Source organism: Centroberyx gerrardi, chromosome 4, assembly GCF_048128805.1.
Source record: "Centroberyx gerrardi isolate f3 chromosome 4, fCenGer3.hap1.cur.20231027, whole genome shotgun sequence".
In the NCBI taxonomy this organism is placed as follows: Eukaryota; Metazoa; Chordata; class Actinopteri; order Beryciformes; family Berycidae; genus Centroberyx; species Centroberyx gerrardi.
Genome location: NC_136000.1, coordinates 13262900 through 13282922, shown reverse-complemented (window position 1 = coordinate 13282922; position 20023 = coordinate 13262900). Strand labels below are relative to the sequence as shown.

The 20023-nt window shown below is 42.2% G+C and overlaps 2 protein-coding genes across 3 annotated transcripts in view; both read left to right on the top strand.

Annotated features, from left to right (window-relative positions):
- Positions 1 to 20023, top strand: part of LOC139909490 (CD81 antigen-like) — a 106608-nt gene that overhangs the window by 10673 nt on the left and 75912 nt on the right. The gene's annotated exons all lie outside the window — the stretch shown is intronic.
- On the top strand, positions 1207 to 19839 carry pkp3a (plakophilin 3a). 2 transcript variants are annotated; one of them, XM_078282845.1, is made up of 14 exons: positions 1207 to 1317; positions 4984 to 5161; positions 9139 to 9230; positions 10520 to 11310; positions 12187 to 12310; positions 12908 to 13112; positions 14486 to 14660; positions 14804 to 14921; positions 15117 to 15281; positions 15377 to 15559; positions 15718 to 15871; positions 16084 to 16279; positions 16508 to 16595; positions 18386 to 19839. In XM_078282845.1, the coding sequence occupies exons 1-14, from the start codon at positions 1315 to 1317 to the stop codon at positions 18425 to 18427; spliced, it is 2514 nt and encodes an 837-aa protein (XP_078138971.1). In that variant the 5' UTR covers positions 1207 to 1314; the 3' UTR covers positions 18428 to 19839. The 2 variants fall into 2 exon arrangements, with proteins under 2 accessions (XP_078138971.1, XP_071752765.1); XM_071896664.2 differs by lacking the exon at positions 1207 to 1317 and having other exon boundaries at positions 4811 to 5161.

Sequence of the window (20023 nt, the reverse complement as noted above, 5' to 3'; positions counted from 1 at the left end):
TATGGCAGGAGCCACACCTAGCATTCATTCTGCCAACAGGTTTACTTTCTCATCAGAGGAAGGAGCAGTTATGTAATCATGTCACGAATAATGAAATATCTAACTCATTCATGATGCCTCCCCCTCCCTACACACACACACACACAGACACACACACACACACACACACACACAAAAACACATCAACATACATTTATTATAATGCACATTTGGTGCAAGATGTTTGCGTAACTTTTGTAGTCCTGTACCAAAATCTAAAGCAATGGTTGTGCAAGTTCAAGCTAAGCAAAAATAAATGCCACACAGTATATAAAAAATCCAATCTATCCTCTCTGTAACAGCTCTTCTCATTCACTCAACAACTTCTGTTTCTTCCATAGTTCAACTTCAAGTTAAGTGACAATCACACTGAAATCAACTTAGTAAAATGCATGCAAATGAAGAGTCAAAAGTGACGCAATAGTTGGTGTCAGAGATCCACACTGGGTGGATCTCTGAATGAAACTTGGGGCTGTTTACTGTAGTGAAGTTACTGCAATATTGATATTTTTGTGTTTATTTTATTTTATTATGCTTCAGAGATTACCTAAGCAGTTTCTCAGTGTCTCCACAGACTCACAGCTGGCTCCTGACGCATCAGACTGTAGACAGAGCAGAGATGTCACTCTCTCACTCGCTCTCGATCACTTTCTCTGACACACACGCTCGCACTCTCTCTCACACACACACACACACACACACACACACAGACACATACGCACACAGGGACACACACTACTCTTGAGTCACAACCTGTGGGCTGATTTCTGTCACTGTACTGTGAACTGGGCTGTGACATCAGTAATACAGCTGGTTTGACTACGATCGTTGAGTCATAGGCCTATAGCACAGAGCCTGAATGAAATAGTGCAACAAAATAAAAATAAAAACTGATGTGGATTAACACAGAAAATAAAATACTGTATCAAACATTTTTGTCTGGCCTCGCAGTCTTTCCTCCTCACAAGAAGAGCAACAGCGAGGCTAAGTGTGTTATTTCTTTTCACTCGTCCTCCCCCTGTGTCAGACACTTCTCCCCCCCTCCATCTTCCACTTACACACCCTGTGGTTTCCTCTCTGAGTCATCCTTTTCTTTTACGTCTGTCTGTATTTACCTGGACCCAAGGAAACAACTGTAATTGTCAGGGGGAGGGCGGGCCAGAACAAGTGAGTTTCACTATAACTTCATTACTTTCAAATATCCCATCAGATCAGATCGCTCGGTTAATAGAGCAGCACTAATCACAGGAGAACCTGCAGAATCCCTCAGCCTTAATGGTAAGTCAAGATTATATATTGTATACTGTATTATTTTAGCTGATACCCATTTTGGTTATAAAGCAAAATTCCTGTCACCACCACAAACTCATTAGTGAGTGGCACTGAGTACCTATGGAAGTTTTTATTTGATATATTATATTTCCCCATCCACAAACATGTATTTTTCACTTGTGTTTTGTAAAATCATACCCACAAAAATATCAGTAAATTGGATTTGAATGAATGAATTTGGTTCAAAGCAGCCTATTGCATTCATATTCCAGGACTTTATCAATAGAAAATGTTTTTACAGTTAGTGATCCATTTCTTTCTGATACCCACGTGTTGAAAACGCAATATGTAGACTATTAGGGCTTATATAATCCTATAATTAGGTCTATTTATTGTCTATGGCTTTTATTGTTGATTATTTTATTATTTTCGCCTAATACTTCTTTTTATAGTTTTGACTATATTTTATATTGAACTCGCTTCGTGAGACAGGCCCAGAAAAATGTTTTATTGGCAGGCACATGTACAGCATCTGGTAAAAACACAAATGAAACGCATGAACATTGAGAGCTCGGACAATTGCTTGATGCAAAGGACCAATCGTCCAAGCCCAACCGCGTGGATGCCTCAATTTTAGGCCTTTTTTATCTTCATCTTGTCGAGCTGATGTCCATTCACTATACTCACAGATATTGATAAGTTTCCTCACCATTTGAGAGATGTAATGTTTGGCAAAGTTGGAAAATCTGCTTTTAGAACTTTGGTGGCCAGTAAGAGCAATTTCTTGAGAATGTGGAGACTGCGAGGCAAAAAAGGCCTTCAGCTTAGTCTGCACTGACCTGAAACTGGTAGTAAACAGGAGAATGCTATCACCTGTTTACTTGCCTCCAGTCTTTGTCTCATCAGATCCGGAAGTAGTCTGCAGGTCTTTGTTAATGGTTTGAACAACATCAGACACTGCAGCATCAGCACACAGAGAGATACTGGATGGCAGCACAGCAGATGAGGCCTCTGATTTTGCACTGCCAGCTCTATTAGTAGTACTAGTAACTGAGCCAAGAGTCAGACTACTCTCACTGGCCCGCTTGACAAGGATGCCACTCACAGCTTTGGTGACTGTGGTGACAAAGCTGTCTGATGCCAGTTTCTCCATGACCTCCCCTGACTCTGACTCTGCTTTGTCCTCGACATTCGCATTGTTTTCAGTGTCGGCCTGCCAGCACTGCTGTCGTGTGCGGCTGCTCTTTATTTTACCCACACATCTCTTCAATATGGTAGCAACATGACCTCCCATATCACGCAGAGCACTGGTGCAAGAGATGCAGCCACTGACAAACACCACGGGCACCTCATTCCCCCAAGTTCACTCTCAAGAAATCTGCGACTGTCTGTGAAGCTACAGTCTGCCCTGTGGGAGAAGAGCTCCTGGACCCCCTCTTAGACAGTGGAGAAATGTCACCATACTTCCTGATGTAACTATAACCCCAAAGGCATTATAGCATCCAGGATAGACGTGGAGACCAACTTAATCATCTCCACACACCTGTCAGGGCAGCACAGTCCTCATGGCACAGTCGACGGTGCCAGCTGCGATCATTTGCCACTGCTCTGGAGTCAGTTCATCCAGGCATTGGGTGACCAGAGGGCGGAGGGCCTCTGATCTAATTATGGGGATTTCTATAATATTGGGCCTCTGGGATCCTGCTGATTTTCCACCGCATCCAATAAAATCTAACAGAGATAAAAACAATTAGTTTATAGGACATATCAGTGTGACATCACAAGATGCGTTACGCTGGCCAGAATAATCAGAAAATTAGACTTCCGGTTTGGGCGTACAGCCTTCAAAATAAAAGCACAATATTTTAAACGTGCAGAAATATTGTTTTAAGCCAATTCATTTGTATTTAATCGTCAAATCCAATAAGTGAGCACCCAGATTATTATTTGATGTAATAATAATAATGAAAATGCTATAATATGTGCCATTTGTAACTATAAAGGCTGCATATATTGCACTGTGCAGAATACAGAGCACAGACTCAATTCGGTAGTGTACAGTTCACCTTTCATTGCTACTCCACAAGATATGTGTCAAAACACTCCTCTACCTGCCTGTCGTCTACTGAAATCGGTGATTTGGCAATTACTTCACAATTACTGTAACACTGGTGGTGGTGAAGAGTGTAAGATTTGGGTGGAGCATGGGGAATTCCTTGCATGAATGCCACCATGGAAGGTGATTTCACCGGAGTTGATGGGTTGAGGAGGGAGGAAGCAAATGGTCATAGATCTACTGCATCCTGTTCAGCGTAAACATATTGACTGCGATCTGCTTGGGGAAATGAAGCCCTCTGCTATCCTCAGGGGAAATGATTGGCTGATTGAAGACATGGTACTCTTGATTTTCAGTTCAAATGCATTGAAACAAAAGAAGAAGAAAAGCAGTCAGGAATCCAGGAAATAAAGGAGTTATGGAGGAGTTTATTCCAGCTCGGCCAAATCCAGACAGATTGATACTCCATTTACTCACACTCTCACTATCAATTTATTGCTTTGACTCATGGTTGCTATGCACAAATAAAACAAGCTAGATAAAACTAAGGTGTGGCACCAACTTAATAATAGAGTAAGACTGCACCACACCTTGTAACAGACCTCCATTCACGTCATTTGCAAAACTGAACTTAATTTCATGTCAATTTGTGAAATCATCATGAAAAACAGGAATGGGAATATACTTTTCAGAGCCCTAAAATGGCCCCACTGGCATTTACTGTTATATAACATAATGTTAGGCCTTGGTGGTAGGTTATAAGCTGTTGTCTTGTGATTACAACTATAAAAAGAACAGCAATATGATAAATAAGTTAACAGCAACATCACACACCATACTGGAAAAAAATGACATAAGCTATACCTCAGAATATGCTTACATATATGTTTCAAAGTCTATAAAAAATGGCCAAAAAGGGTGACTGAGAGGACAAACATGAGGGTGACCTGCTCTTTCTATAGCTGACCAGGTGAACCAAGGTGAAAGCTTATTAATTTCACTAATTAAATCCACTTCAGTCGTGAAGGGGAGATGTAGATGAAGATGAGGCAGGTTAAAGAGGGTTTTAGTTCTCTTTATCATGGATTGTACACAATGGGATGCAACTCAACAGTAGGAGGAGTTCCTAATATTTTGTACACTGAGTGTATATTTTGGACACATTTTCTTCTTATGACCCATTGGCAACATATCTCAAAGTATATCCAAATTATATTTTGGCCACATATTTAGGCTGAACGTAATCTAGTACATGGCTACAAATACAGTTTTCCAAATTTATTTTGAAATATAAATATTTAAACATAATCTGAAGCATGTACACTGTACTTTATTTTTATTTTTTTGCCATGGTAAAGAGACTGTAAGGCGATAGCTCACCTGTGTCAGGTAGTCTGGCCCCCACTCAGTGGCTCCACCCTCCTGTTGATCTGCAGCTGAGAGCTGTTCTTGACTCAAAGCGTCAACAGCGAGCTTCCACGACGAAGTGCAACATTTCTCCACTAATATTTGCATAGACGCCCGACTCGGGACCGACCTAGCCGGCTTGTGGGTCCCAGTAACTTCTCGCAATGAGTGCCGTAACCTCAGAGAGCGTGTTTCTGTCCGCTTTACAGCCCAACAACTCGGTCACCACCTACGGTCTGCCCTCCGAGATACAGATCGGGAATGGGGGCACCACGCCGGACGCGCTGTCCAAGGCCCGCCGGGTCCAGCAGCAGGTCCAGATGAGACTGGCGGAGAAGTCCACACTTCCGCGACAGAATGGTGCAGCCGGTCATTATGCCACATCAGGTAAACACACACTCATTTTTTTTTTTTTTCCAAAACGTTATACCCGCATACGACCTACTTTATTTCCTTATGAGAGAGTAGTTTTAATTTTGAGGAACTGGCTTAATCATCCAGTGCGAATAAGGACAAGTGGTATTTAATGTACAAACTATCAAATTGGAGTGAAATGCTTATGGAGGCTATTACATAGGCTATTCATGTCAAGGCTCCCCAGATAGATACACATAGACCACCATTTGATACAATATTGTCTGAGACAGCCCTATCTTGTCGGATATGCCATGGCACTAAACTGGCTTGAACTGGCCAGCTGTCTATATTGTAGGTGGGCGAAGTGAAACTCTAATCAGAGCAGTCATTCCCCTATAACATTTTCTCATTGTCCTTACTTCAAATGGATGAAATAAAAGTGAAATTAAACAGCTGGTGAGCTTGGAATTATAAGGTCCTATCTGGGTTAAGTGCAATTCTGACATTTTGAGCATCAAATATTTGACATCCCTGCTGGCAAAGCTGTTATGTACTTTATATATTTTTAAAAAAAAATAGGCCTATTTAAAACCCAAAGGGTATTTTTTCAAAAGTAATGACACCACGACAGTATAAATAACATTCAAAGTTCAGGAATATGTGGATAACAAAATTTTGAATGCACATAGAGCCTTATAATTCCACACTCTTCATGTTGCTCATTTTGCTGGGACCCTTGGGAACCCCCCCTAAAGCCCCCTAGAGGTCCCCACACCTGACTTTGGGAAGCATTGGAGTAGCCTATACTTCCCTCTGCGTGTGTGTGTGTGTGTGTGTGTGTGTGTGTGTGTGTGTGTATCTGTGGCGCATGCATGTGCGTCAGTGTCTATAAGCCTATGTACCGTATGTTCCTGTGTGAGCTTGTTCATGCAGCATTCCTGTGTCTGCTTGAGCCTCTGAGTATCTGTGTGTGACTTTCCATGCCGGTCGGCTTGTTCCCACTGCTGAATAAGCTAGAGGGAGTTTGTCCATTCACCCCAGCAGGTCTGTACAGAATGAACCTGAGCTGAAGCCACAACAACGATCTACCTAGCTCATGAAAAAGGGTTAATGTGTAACAGGCCCAAACAAGCGTCGCTTTCATGAACTCCCAGATAGCAGTCTAGGGTGAAAGCCTCTTTCTGTGAGATTGGGTTTCAGGTCTTAGTCAGCTGCAGGAGGTGAGGGTTCAGGGACACCAGACAAATGACAGTGTGTGAGAACCAGCTCTTCGTGATGCCTGTTGAAAGACGTGGCTCAGTCAAATGATTGCCGTCAGTGGTCTCTTGGCACGCAGTCAAGCTGAATGTCTATGTGGGATTGTTATGTAAGCAGTGGTAAAATGCCTGCAGGGGAAATTAAAGGTTTCCTGGAGTGTTTGGAATTAGCTTACTCAATTGTTGGCCGATACCACACCTCTGAGGATTTCATGCGGTTAAAGAACTTGATGAGTCTCAAATGTACGCATATCTTGTCTCATGACGTATTAGAAATCTGATTACGTCTAAAACATTGCTCATACCACGCAGTGCTGAAATTTCACTGACATGTCTCTTTTTAAGCTCGCCCTTCCTGTTTGTTATGTTGTCCGGGCTGTTGGATGTACGCAGACAGTCGCACACCGTGATTCATTGTATTTCCTTTAAGCAAAACTACAGGGAACAGGATGAGTTATGGCCCTTATATATCACCTCTAAGAAGGGCCCTTTTCTCGCTGTTCTAGTTCAAGCGTTTACCCGAGGCGCCAGCACTACCTGCGGCCCAGGACAGACCTACTGTACTTTGTTACTGTACATTTTTACTGAGAGAGGAACATGCAGCACTTCTGCTAAAAGGGTCAACGTCTAAGCAATCTTTTTTACCTCTCTTCCACTTGAGCTAAACGCTTTTTGTCAAAATATGGCCACACTGTAAACAGGCTCACTGTGGTGTTTTTACAGTGTGTCATCTCCCTCTACCCTTTGCTCTGGGCATTGCTGGGAGGAAAGCAAACAATCATTAAAAGCTGTCATGCCATATCCATCTTCCTTTGGGACTGTGTACTGTATAAGAGGGAGAGGATAACTCCTAACAATACAGCAGATAGTGTCACCAATATAGTGGTTTGTGGCTTTAGAAGAGCACATTAACAATGCATGAGCATCGAGCCTGTTCACAGATGAGGAAAACATCCAGAGGGCTTTGCAAGGACCGCCTCCCTCGGTGTCCAAAAGCTGCCTGCAACTCTGCGTTTATGGGAGTGACTAACCGGCGGCCATAAGCAGACAAGTCATAACAGAAAGTGAGAGCAAAGAAAAGGGAAAAATATTTACGAAGAGTGTATGAAGTGTTAGCTTTATGACAACTGCTCATTTTTCAGGTTGGAAAACCTGTATTGGCCAGTAAAAAAAAGATCAGTATCCTCAGTGAAGGAGCGTTCAGGGTGTGTCTTATGTGCATTGTAAAGCCTGTTGACTGGCAGGTGTACTTGGTGTTTGGTGTTTGGGTGTTGTCAGGGTTGGGCTGGGGCCGGGCCAGGGAAGTGTCTTTCATTCTCCTCTACTCACTGCTATACCGACCGGTTTGCTGTCAGTCCCCCATACCAACCAAGCATGAAGCCAGTTCACCCCTCCCTTCTTCTTACATGGGAACACACACACACATGCTGACTATTAATACACACAATTAAACACACACGCACACTTTTCTTTGGTTTTTAAAGTTTCCTCAGATTATTTTGTTATTACTCTTGGCACATGTAGTTGCAGTCTTACAACAATAGCTTATTTTTATGCTTTCCTATATAAGTGTTTGGTCTCGCTCAAGGCGAGGGATTAGTCAGTTTTGAAGTTAGACGTTTCTGACTGGATCAGCTTGGACTCTTTTAGGTCACTCAAAGTAAAGAATGTGTTAGGCATTTTACTGTCTTATCGATCACTGATCTAGCCCCCTTTCAGAACTTTGAAAGGGTTTTTTCGAAGGTGTTGTAGGTCCTCAGAAGTTGGCTGCTATCAGCTTTCTTTCCCATTGACTAGCGCTGCTAGTAAAAGTTAATGGAGCAACAAATGATTTCTCTCGTAATCAGTTGAATTTGAAATAACAAATACTGATTTGGCAGAGCTAGAGTGCCTTCCAAAGAGTTCAACAAACAACAAATGCAAGCAACTCTTTTGGTTGTTCTTTCTCTTACAATTTTAATAACAGCTTATATAATTAAATAGCTTGCATGTGATTTGCAAAAATTAGGTTTGGTGCATGGTGAGTAAGAGATAGTTAGTTTACACAATCAATATAATACAGACAGCTAACAGGATTGTTTCACTGTTGTCTGACATGTTCTGCTTTCAGCCGGTTTAGATATTAGTGTCGATGAACTGTAGGCATCGCTCAGGCCTTCTAACACAGAACGCATTTTGCCACATGCCTGTGCTATCAGACTCACTGCATGCCTCTAACGTCACTCTCTATTCTGGTAAGAGAGCAACATTCACACACTTTATTCAGAAAGCGGGGCGAGTGGCTACATGTACTGTATATGCTGCGAACCGTTCTGTTGCCCAGGTGTAGGATAACCAGTGAGGTCATGCTTTGTGACTGATCGGGTATTGCAGTGACAGCCTGTGTTGGTAATTGTATCTTGTTCAGTGCAACAGGAAACCTGGTTGTTGATTCTGTATTCAAAATGAATGTATTTCATGCAAATGATTGTAAATTGAAGAACTTTGACACCTTGCCATAGTCCTGGTATTGTGATTAGATCTACCTTCACCAAATTCTTTATCATATAGAGAATGTTTATGATAATTATAAGGAGTGAATTAAAGAATTTACTCACCATACCCTTGATAAACTTTGGATGTTTTACCATATTTCTAAGAAACAAGACTTATAAAATAATTCTTGTTTAAGGGTTAGGGTTAGTGGAAATCTGCCTCTAGGCTTTGACTGAAGTGTCCTATTATTGTATTCCTTTCTTTCTTTAATTCCAGAGTATGGCGGTTCTTCAACATTGAAGTACCAGACCTACAACCCAGGCTTCACCTCCAAGTCCCATGTGTACACAGCCTCCAGACCAGTCATGGTATGCACATCAGAGTTATCTCACTATTTCAGCATGTATTCACACATATCATGGAAATATTGAGCTGATCATCCAATGTGTCAGCTATCCCGGTGTTCCAAAAAAGCAGTAGTTCATCACTGACCTGCTGGCTTCACAGTGGGCTCAGCATGTGTGGTATTTCACAGTAGGCTGTAATGAGATCAGCTCAGGGCTTCAAGTCCGCCCTCTAGATTCCTCCATTTTAGTAGTTCAACAGGAAGGCACTGGCTGCATTCGGATCCATATTACTATCTTGTCTTCCCATGATGTCTTCCCTTCAGTGAGCCGCCTAGTGAGGAAATGTCTGACATACAACAAGCAAGGGAAGAAAGGCGAGAGATCGGCACAGGTCAAAACTGAACAGCCCTCGCTACTTTATACAGGAAGGAAGTCCTATTTACTTCCAGAAACCAAATAAAACAAGGCTTTTTCAGCGAGACGTTTGACTCTCATGTTTGAAACCAAATAAAACTGCAGCTAGTCTCTATAAACCAAATAAAGCCTTTTTGAGAATATTGGGTTATTAGAATACTTAAAATGCTGCATCTTTCCACATCTGCCCACTTTTGAATGGTGCAGCATTGTGAAAAAATGAAACACTTGCACGAATGAGATGAAAGCTTGCATTTTCTACCCTTTGTGGAAGGGAGGAAAAACCAGAGATAAACAAGGGCGATAAATGCTCCCTTGTTTAACAGAAGTTGAAACCGAATTCCACTTTGTTTGTCATCCATTTTTCATCCTGGCATTTTGGGGATTCCCCCCCTGATTCTTTGGAAGACAGCATCAAGAAGAAAGCTGAAAGTTCATTGTAAAAATGAATCAATTCCATGTAAAATGCTGCTTTCAGTTCCATGTGGATGTGGATGTTTGTGTAGATTCCATTATGCTTTATGTTTTATGCTTTATGTGTAGATTCCATTATGCTTTATGTGTAGATTCCATTATGCTTTATGTGTAGATTCCATTATGCTTTATGTTTTATGCTTTATGTGTAGATTCCATTATGCTTTATGTGTAGATTCCATTATACTTTATGTTTTGCCACAAGAATGCTTCTGAACTTGATTGGAGAAGAGATTTTTAGAGGAACCATTATGTTGATGTTGTCGTTATCAACCATTTTCATCACCACAGACTCAAACTATTTTTGTGAAAGTCACATATGACTCATGTCAACAGTTCTGTTTGATCCACCTACACAGACAGTACACTGTAACTCTGCTCACCCATTTCAATGTAAGAATCACTTCTCCTCTCTGCCCCAGGCTCCACGCATGTCCCACAGCTCTGCTGGCTTCACTTCCCGGTCTGCGATGGATCTGGGCCAGCTCCAGAGGATGAGTGTTGGGGGTGGAGGTGGCGGTGGTGGCAGCATGTACCAACATGATGACATGCGCCTGGGGGGCTACCAGGGGAGCGGCAGGCAGCAAATGATCATTTCCTGCCCCGTGGGCCGAGTCGACACAGAGACCATCTCTCTGCACTCCATGCGCCAACAGCCAACTCAGGTGAATGCCTGGATGATGGATAGCAGCGATGCTGGCAGCATGGTCTCTGACCGGGACGCCACCTTCAACCGCCAGTATGTCCACAACACAATGAACGGCTACGGCTCCGCCTCCGCCAGCCAGATAAGGCAAGGAGGGGGCACCATGACCTTGCCGTCTACCATGCGCCGATCCCTCAGCGGCACTCTTTCCCGCGGCGGAGGGATGATGGGAGGAGAGGTGGAGATGGCCCAGACACATTCCTTCAAAGGCCCAGCCTTCCGCACCATTAGCAGGATTAACAACCGAAACCGAATGAGTATGGGCTCCATGTCTGGGACCGGCACCCTGCAGCACCAGATGTCCTCAGGTGGCAGCAGCTATGGGGGGGCAGACAGAGGCTTCATCGTAGGTGGAATGTCCTCTGGTTCCCAGGGAAACCTAACGATGCAGCGCCAGGGCACCCTGTCCCGCGCCATGTCTGTCAAGAGCATGCACAGTGTGGGCAAGGGCATGGACATCTTCGATGGGCAGATGGACTTGGGAACTAGCATGGGCAACCTGAGCGGGTGAGAAGCTTACATGACTAACAAAGTCTCAACTATAACGTTTTAATTTGCAGCACTAATAATATCAAATGTTCTCACACTATTTACAAGTTTTTTAATGTCAGGTGGTACATGCACACCAGTATCTCCAACAATTCCTTATCTCTGTGATCTGTAATACTGAACAATCTAAAATAGAAACAAAATTTTCTATCTAAGTTCCTCACAGAATATAGTAAATGAAAATACATGTACCTCAGTGAGTGTCTATATTCAGATTCCACTGGTTAGGTTTTTGCATTAAGGCAACCAAAATACATGTTGCTATCGACAGATATGGAGAGATTAATCAAGTTGGTTATGAGCAAAACAATAGTCATCGTCAGAGCAACAGCAACTTGTCAAAGAACAGGAAGACCAGAACCCTGCTGTGATTCTTGTGACCCAGTTCGAGGTATTTTTATGACCTTGAATGAAATTCCAATGAATGCAATATTCTTGACGAGTGGTGTCACAGCATTCATGTGTCAAGAGGTTTCAGGGAGGGAGTGCATGATGTGAACAGTGTATTTCCCAAGAGCTGCGGATTGGGAGGTCGCTCTATAGTGGCAGGACTGGTTTGGGTGTGGCAGCGCAGTTTCAGGCCTCGCATTTCACACACCAACAGCTTGTGGTTAGCTAAGAAGATTTAGAGGCCGCAGTGTGAAATGGAAGAACTTCTGCAAACTGAATTTTGCTTACCAGAGGCAAATCATCTATGATTAATTACTGTGGCTACTCAGTTGCTGGGACTATGTTTATCGAAACATCCAAAAGACATGTTTATAGTAGCAGGGCAATAAAATCACTGACGTTTTAAATTCCTTGGTTTAATTTGCTCATTTGCTGGTTTGACAGGATCAACAGCTTGGACATGCCCACGGCGGTGCAGTACCTGAGAGAATCTGACCCTAACATGCAGGTCCTGGGAGCCGCCTATATTCAACATGAGTGTTACAACAACAGTGATGCCAAACATGAGGTACTGGAGACAGATTGGATTTGTGGTCAGAATTCCTCTGTTTGTCCTCTGTCTGTCTGCAACTCAGCCATGAATTGTTTTCCCTCAAATGTAGATTTCAGTAGATAGATGTTTCTCAATTGTTAACATAAATTAGCTACAGCATTGTTGTCATACTGGCGTTCTCCAGTTGTTCCACGAGTTGCACAATTTTATCATCGCTGTAAACATATCTGGACTTTGCCCTGTATAGGTGTCAGATGGCAGATATAAAGATTAAAAATCTTATCTGATGTGACAGACATCCTTTTTGTTTTACAAAAATGATAAGTAGTTTGACCCAGATGCTTTAGCTTGTTGAGTCTTGTCATTATTTTCAGCTCTGAGGATATTGTTGGTTTAATGCCCAGAGTTCTTTGAGAAATTACATGAGATGCAGATGCTTTGAGATCTGTGAGATGACTGTTCATTGTTTCCTTGTAGTTTTGATATACAGAAACAATAGGCTGGAAATCATGACCTTTAATCACCTCATTATAGGAGAGAATAGAGTCACCAAAACTTTATTAAAGCAAACTGTACACGGCCTAAGAACTTTCCCTGCCGCTCCATCCTAAGGTGCGTCGCTACAAGGGCATCAGTGACCTGGTGAAGCTGTTCAACTGCGACAACCAGGAGGTGCAGCGTTACGCCACTGGTGCCACACGCAACCTCATCTATGAGAATATGGACAACAAGGTGGCTCTGATCGAGGAGGGCGGCATCGCACAGCTGGTTGAGGCACTGAAGGAGCCTGACGATGAGCTCCGCAAGAACATCACCGGTAGGACAAAGTCTCTGTCACTCCCTTTAAAACACGACAACACTATTAAGCAGAGTTCATCTTGGACTATGGAGCTGGCTGCTTGTTTTGGGCTGTTGACCCAGATACAAATGATGCAAATCATTAGTTACAGTACTTGGATGCAGCACAATCCTCGTAGTTGACACACTCACTGTCAGTAGAGTCCTTGTAATTCTTAGAGCAAACAGTAGCCTCTGAAATTACGTCATTATTTCACATAAAACAAGATGAGAGGAGAGTGAAAAATTATATTCAGACATTTAGAGAAGATAGTGGATGAGAAACAGGAGCCAGGGTTGGATCTTTTGGAGTTCCTGTCTAATACTTGTTTATGATACTAGTTTTTCTGGTACTTAAAGCTGTCTGTTGGCCATTAACTTCCAAAGTACACATCTCCTTCAAGTTTTTTCTCCATTTGGCAGAGCCTTCTCACCCTTTAGCAATCATACATGCTCATGAGTTCATCAACAGTCATTATCCAACATTAGCAACCCTGGGAATCTGCTGTCAGCACTGGCACTCAGGCTTTTTCTCCCAACTGTTTTTAATGATAAGCCAAAATTGAAAATGGTGACAACGGACACACAAAAAGAAAAAAAATCATCAAGGTTTGCATCACCATAGGGTGGAGATTTGCTAGGTCGGTAGTGTGTGTGTGAGTACACGCAGGGTAGGAGGCGGAGCTGCTGTTTTTTCTGAAGGGTGTGTGAAGAGGAGGAGAAGGGAGTGTGTGGGAGTTGTCTGGGCCTGTGGACCTACAGTGTTTTTGCCGCTCCCTTTTATGAGTTGAGGCCTTGTCACTGTTACAACTTGATCTGTATCTGTCTGAACACTCAGAGGCTCATGTCTGCGTGACATGTTCAGTAAGGAACTAACAGAACAGCTGTGCGCCGTCTTCTGAGTAATTTACCAAACGTGACACATTGGTCTCGTCGTCTGTATGTCGTCACTGTAGGATGAAAACCTTGTATTTCCAAAATGTCAACTTTTCAGGAACTAAGAAAATCAGCTTTGCTTTTAGCTTGACTGCCATTTTTGAGTTTATCCCATGGGTTTTGAAAGGGTTTTATAATTTTCTCAAGCCATGCAGGACCATGTAATCTTTCAATTAACATTAAAACACGAAAACCAGCAAAAAGTTACAAGGCTTTCATGTGACATCAGCAATATGTGTGGCTACAGTGTTTCCACAAGAATCTAGGCTTTAGCAGCCTGTCCTCAACCTTTTTTGCCTTACAGCCCTCAAAAACCTCAAAAGTCCCGAGCCTCAGGTGGCTTTTAAGAAACTGTTGAACTTTTGAAAGCGAAACTGGCAGTTGTGCTAACGCTCCCCTTGGTGTGTATTTCTGTAGGCATCCTGTGGAACCTTTCATCCAAAGACAACCTCAAGGAGAAACTGGCCAAGGAGACCCTTCCTGAGCTGACTGAGAGGATCCTCATCCCTCTGTCGGGCAGCGGAGACTCTGAGGTCATCCATCAGAGCCCGTCCGAGGCAGACATCTTCTACAACACCACCGGATGCCTCAGGTGTGTCTTCTCACTATGGATTGCAATTTATGCCTCGCACGCTTTCACCTATGTCTGCTATTTCTCCTGTGACCACTTTTTTTCCGCTGGCTTTAATGGAAATAGCTCTCTAACCTGCCGCTCCCTCTGTGTGTGCCCCGCAGGAATCTGAGCTCCGTGAATGAGAAGACCCGTCAGCAGATGAGGGAAACCCATGGACTGGTGGACGCTCTGGTGGGCTACATCAATGGCTCCCTTGAAGACAGCAAGGCAGAGGACAAGGTGAGACTGAGTGACAAGGGAATAGCAGTTGAAGCTGCATGTAGGCTAAGTGTTTGGGTTCAACTCATAAGGAAGAGGATTAGTGCCACGTGAAAAATGTATTTGAGTTCTGAGAATAAAGTCAGAATTTTGACTTTAATCTCAGAATTCTGACTATTCTCAGAATTCTGAACGCTTGCGTGTTTGTGTTCTCAGGGGGTGGAGAATGCAGTGTGTGTCTTGAGGAACCTCTCCTACCAGCTGTACAGTGAGATGCCGCCATCTGCCCTGCTCCGTCTGGAAGGACCAACCAGAGCTCAGGACACAGGGAAAGGCGAAGCCATTGGTTGCTTTACACCTCAGAGCAGGAAAGCCAAAAATGTAAGCACACATGAGCTTTACCTGTCAACATTTTTTTAAGTGCACTGAGAAGTCGATCTCAACGCCGTCTTCCTGCGCCTTTCTTGCCCTTCCAGAGGAAGAACCAGGACCTCACCACTTTCACTGAGGTTGCTCGGGTGCCGAAGGGAGTGGAGTGGCTGTGGCACCCGCAGATCGTGCAGATGTACAACCGCGTGCTGCATCAGTGCGAGATCAACTCCACCACCCGCGAGGCTGCTGCTGGGGCGCTGCAGAACATCACTGCTGGAGACAAGAGGGTAAGCACCACTCTTCACCTCTTTTTTTCCTTTTTCTTTACTATGCCCTGCTGTTTTCTCTGTCTGGTGTTTCCTCTGTGTGTAAAGTGCGTTGAGACATTTCTTTGTGATAATTGCACTTTAGATAAATATTATCTTGACTTGACTTCTTCCTTTAGTGGGCGTCAGTGCTGAGTCGGGTGGCTCTGGAGCAGGAACACATGCTGCCAGTGTTGCTGGATCTATTTCGTACCAACAATGACCTGGAGCTGCGCTCCCTCACCGGCTTCCTCAGAAATCTGTCCCGCCACGCCAAGGATAAGAATCACATGGGTCAGTCCTTCACGTCTCTCACCTTCTTATGCATAAAGAATTAGATGACACATAGATGTGATTGAGGAGGGCATGTGGACTACAACCCCCCGAGGATGATCAGTCCGTAACTCACTGCCATTTGTTTGAATTTTCCTGTACTGGATCAAGTGTACAGACCAATAACACAATATGAAGCATATAATCTTAACAGTAGTTATTTGTTTGTTTAGCCACAAAGGTAGTGAACAACCTGGTGACCAAGCTGCCCAGCGATGGCCACCAGAAGGAGCCGTCCAGTGAGGTGGTGGTCAACATCTGTGGTGTCCTCAACAACCTGGTGACCAGCAGCTCCTACGCTGCCAGAGATATCACCTACTTCGATGGCCTGCCCAAACTGGTTGGCATCAAGAACTCCCATGACACTAAGTAAGTGGTCTTTAAAATGGCAGATTGGAGGTGAAAATGATGCGTACCTGCACTTCTGCTACTTTGATATTACATTGATACAGAAGTTTGTATTATTCAATGTTATATCTCACCCTGTAGTTCACCAAAAATGTTGAAAAAAGATGAATGTTTGACAGCGTATTTCAACCTGCTGTGTCAGAAGAGGTTATTTGTGCCGAGTGTTAATCTTCAATGTGTCTTTTCTAGTCCTGGGAAGTCGAAGGCAGCCAGAGCGGCAGCCACAGTTCTCTGCAACATGTTCCAGTACAAGAAGTTGCACAAAGACTACAAACAGGTAAGAGACTAGAGAAAATACCAAAAAGGAGTGCTATATGATTGGCAATAGTATAACCATGCTGAATTGTTATTGAGCAACCAAAAAATAAAAATAAATAAACAAAAATATATCACAGGTTAAATCATATCTAGTTAGATACCTCAAGAGAGTGTCTATCAAAATATAAATGTTCAAATCAAACAAAAATTAATTCTAATTCTGTATACCTAACTATCAAATCACACTGAAGCATGTTTAATAAATGGATATGAACGTAAGTGGAATTTGAATGGGTGCTGTGGGTGCCTGGCACACATAATGCCAATAATGTAGAGAATCCCTAGGAACGTAGTAATATTGGTAAAAATTAAAGGTAAATAAGCATATTATGAACAATCAGCGACTATTTTCCATTGCTAATTTACTCTTAATTGACCTTTATCAACACAGCCATTGACCAATATATAAAGATGAAATCTAGAAAATGAACCTGTAGGATTAGTGCAATATGGCAGATTTGGAAAAGAATTATGTTTATGTATGCACTTACATGACTTAATGTGAATTGGTAAATAAATATACCACTGGGTGTCACAGGGAATTAGCACTGCATTTTCTTTAGCATAATAGTATTTTAATTGTAATTTCAGTATGCTGATAAGTTATTATTTTTGCCCTTTTAGACCTTTAACATGGTTGGTAGACAGAGATCACAACTACAGCTTGCACCCATATGCGTGAAAGGCAAGCTCCGCCCCTGGATACGAATAAAGGGAGAGTGATAAAACATTCTGAAAGCCCTGCTTGAACACTCAGTGAATGAAGATATTATTTGTCATAAATAAAGGACCTACTGTAAATACTCCACTTGGGGACATCTATTGTTAAAGGGCACAAAAGTATTTCTGAAGGAATTTCTCTCATTTTGTATCTGCCCTCTGTTTTGTTTGAAATAAGCACCAGTACTGTTTTCTCTCATCTTTCAACTTCATTTTTTCCCTGTTTTTCTCACATTTACATTCACATCTCAGTCGCAACAAAGACACACCCGCGTTTCAACATGTGCCGAAAAACGTTCTTTTTATTGTAAATGCCCCACCCTCATTCTTCTATGGGTGCATGTGTGTGTATGTATGAAAGCGAGCGAGCGAAAGTGTGTATGTGTGTGTGGCAGTTGACATTCCTTCTCTCGGCAATTCCCTTGAGGATTGGGCGGCTCATGTTCAAAACCATACATCCCTATCTGTGTTCACACGCATAATTCTGTCAACACACACACACACACACACACACACACACACACACACACACACACACACACACACACACACACGCACATCTACCTCTTGGGCAGGGTTAGGTAGGTTTATTTGTTTTGCAGATGGTGCCTTGCCCCTCCCAAGGGTGCGGCGTTCAGATTATTTCCTAATGAGCAAGTCGCAACAGAACAAAAAATGCTTTTACTGTATGCTTCGGCTACACGGTTTTCAATGAACTACTCAGGTATCTGCTTTACCACTCACATTTACATGTGGAAAAAATTAGTTATTTCAACATTGGATTATGGAACTCGTAAAAATCGTTTGCATGTACTTACATTGTGCCATGGGGTCAGAGGTCACTCCAGTTTTCATAAGTAGAAAAACAACTTACAGTAAAGCCGTTGCTGACAATGACAGACACCTCAGAGGGTTAATATAGCTTTTGTCCACAATACAATTACTGCCATAAATCAATCCTTTTTTTATGTTGTATGTTCATACAATGTGGTATATAACAAGTATCCATTTTGCTTTTTTGTTTTACAGAAAGGATTTACAAGACCAGATTTTGCGGATATGACAATCTAAAAAAAGGTAACGCAGGTGCAATTTGTATCTGCCATACTTTTGGATAAATACATGGACACATACGTGATTGAGGACCTACCCACTGGAAAAGTACTTTGCTACTTAGTACGCATTACAGAACTGGATGGACATCAGTGCATTGCAAGTAGCTAGAAATATGGATCCAGTATAGTGGACTATTGATGGACTCTAAAGAATACAATGTGTGCACCTTAACAGTTTTACTCTCTTTGTTTTAACACTGTATGTTTTAGTATGGAATCAGGGATTTTTTTTTCTCTCTTAGAGCAGCGTATGAAATGAAACTGCATTAACCAGTTGTTCTTGCCTCTTTTATTTTCTCTCTGGCTGCCGTATGGAGGCAGTTTCAGAGAAGACTGTTTGTTCACGGGTGATAAGGTGGAGACTTTGTGCCTCGTCCTCTCACTGTTGCACCTCATTTTCAGCATGAATGCAGCCACTGTGGTACTAATGTGGCTGTCTGAGAACCAGTGTGTGCCTTGCTCCTGTTAATTATAAACTAGTGCATTGTTGACTTTTTTTGTAAATGTTGCCTTGTCTTTTACAAAGTAATTGGATGAAATGTTATATATTAAGTACTTTCTATTATAGTTTTTGGATAGATAAATATGTTCTATTTGGAACATTTTCTTTATAAGCGAGTCAGAATTATAATGGAGTTATAATTGAATGTATACACAGATGGATGTCTAGAAATAAAGACTACTGAAATGTGGACAAATATGATTCAGAAGTCTGGGTATAATGGTTGTGCTTCTAAAGCTGAACAAAGTCCATTTTTGTAGATAGATTGTGCTTCTCAGAATTTAGCAATCTCTATCCTGTTATCCACAAATGCTCATGTTTGAAATGGATTGATTTGATTTCAAATCATTTTGTCAAACATAACTCTCGTACCATATGTCAGTATATTTTTCTATAGCATGCCATTATAACTGCTGTTTGTCTAATGTAATAAATGTTCTGTATTAAGTCAAGAAACACAGGTGAAAGCATACAGTCCTTCCTTCATTTTCACAACATTCTACAATATTTGTTTTGTACTTTAGTGTGTGTGTTTGTAAATGGTCCATTCTAAAAAGCAATAGTGCACATTTGGACCTCATTCCTGTAGTAAAGCATTTTCAGTTAGACATTGCTAGTACAGTAATTTTTTTTTATTTTATGTTAAACTTGTAAATATTCATGCAAAACCGTTAGTCATCCTAATTCAGATTCTATGCATTGCGAATATTACTACACATTACTGTAGCGCAAATGATAACCATGTGTTTCCATGTTGTTTAGAAACATTAACCATTTTAATATTTGCTTTTGTGTTGTATACGGGCAGATGTTTAAAATGGATATTTCTTAACTAATAAAGAGACCAATTTGGTTGTTGAATGTAATTTCTTTCTCTGTAAGCATGTTTGTCTTTGTTGGATAACCTTGAGAGGTTCTGCAGCGTTTGTCGTACTGTAAGAGACTGACACTGACACAGTGAAATGTCGGCCCCTCCCTGTTTACATATTTGCTCCTGCTCAGACAGGAACAATACCGGCCCTTCCCTACTGCACCTTGCTTCAGCTCTGC

Bases quoted from the DNA above. Each gene is read 5' to 3' on its own strand.
- pkp3a (XM_071896664.2), top strand. From the start codon at position 4,939: ATGAGTGCCGTAACCTCAGAGAGCGTGTTTCTGTCCGCTTTACAGCCC. The intron at 12,311-12,907 runs GTACTGGAGACA...CTCCATCCTAAG, and splicing joins ACAGTGATGCCAAACATGAG to GTGCGTCGCTACAAGGGCAT. The intron at 15,872-16,083 runs GTCAGTCCTTCA...TTGTTTGTTTAG, and splicing joins CAAGGATAAGAATCACATGG to CCACAAAGGTAGTGAACAAC.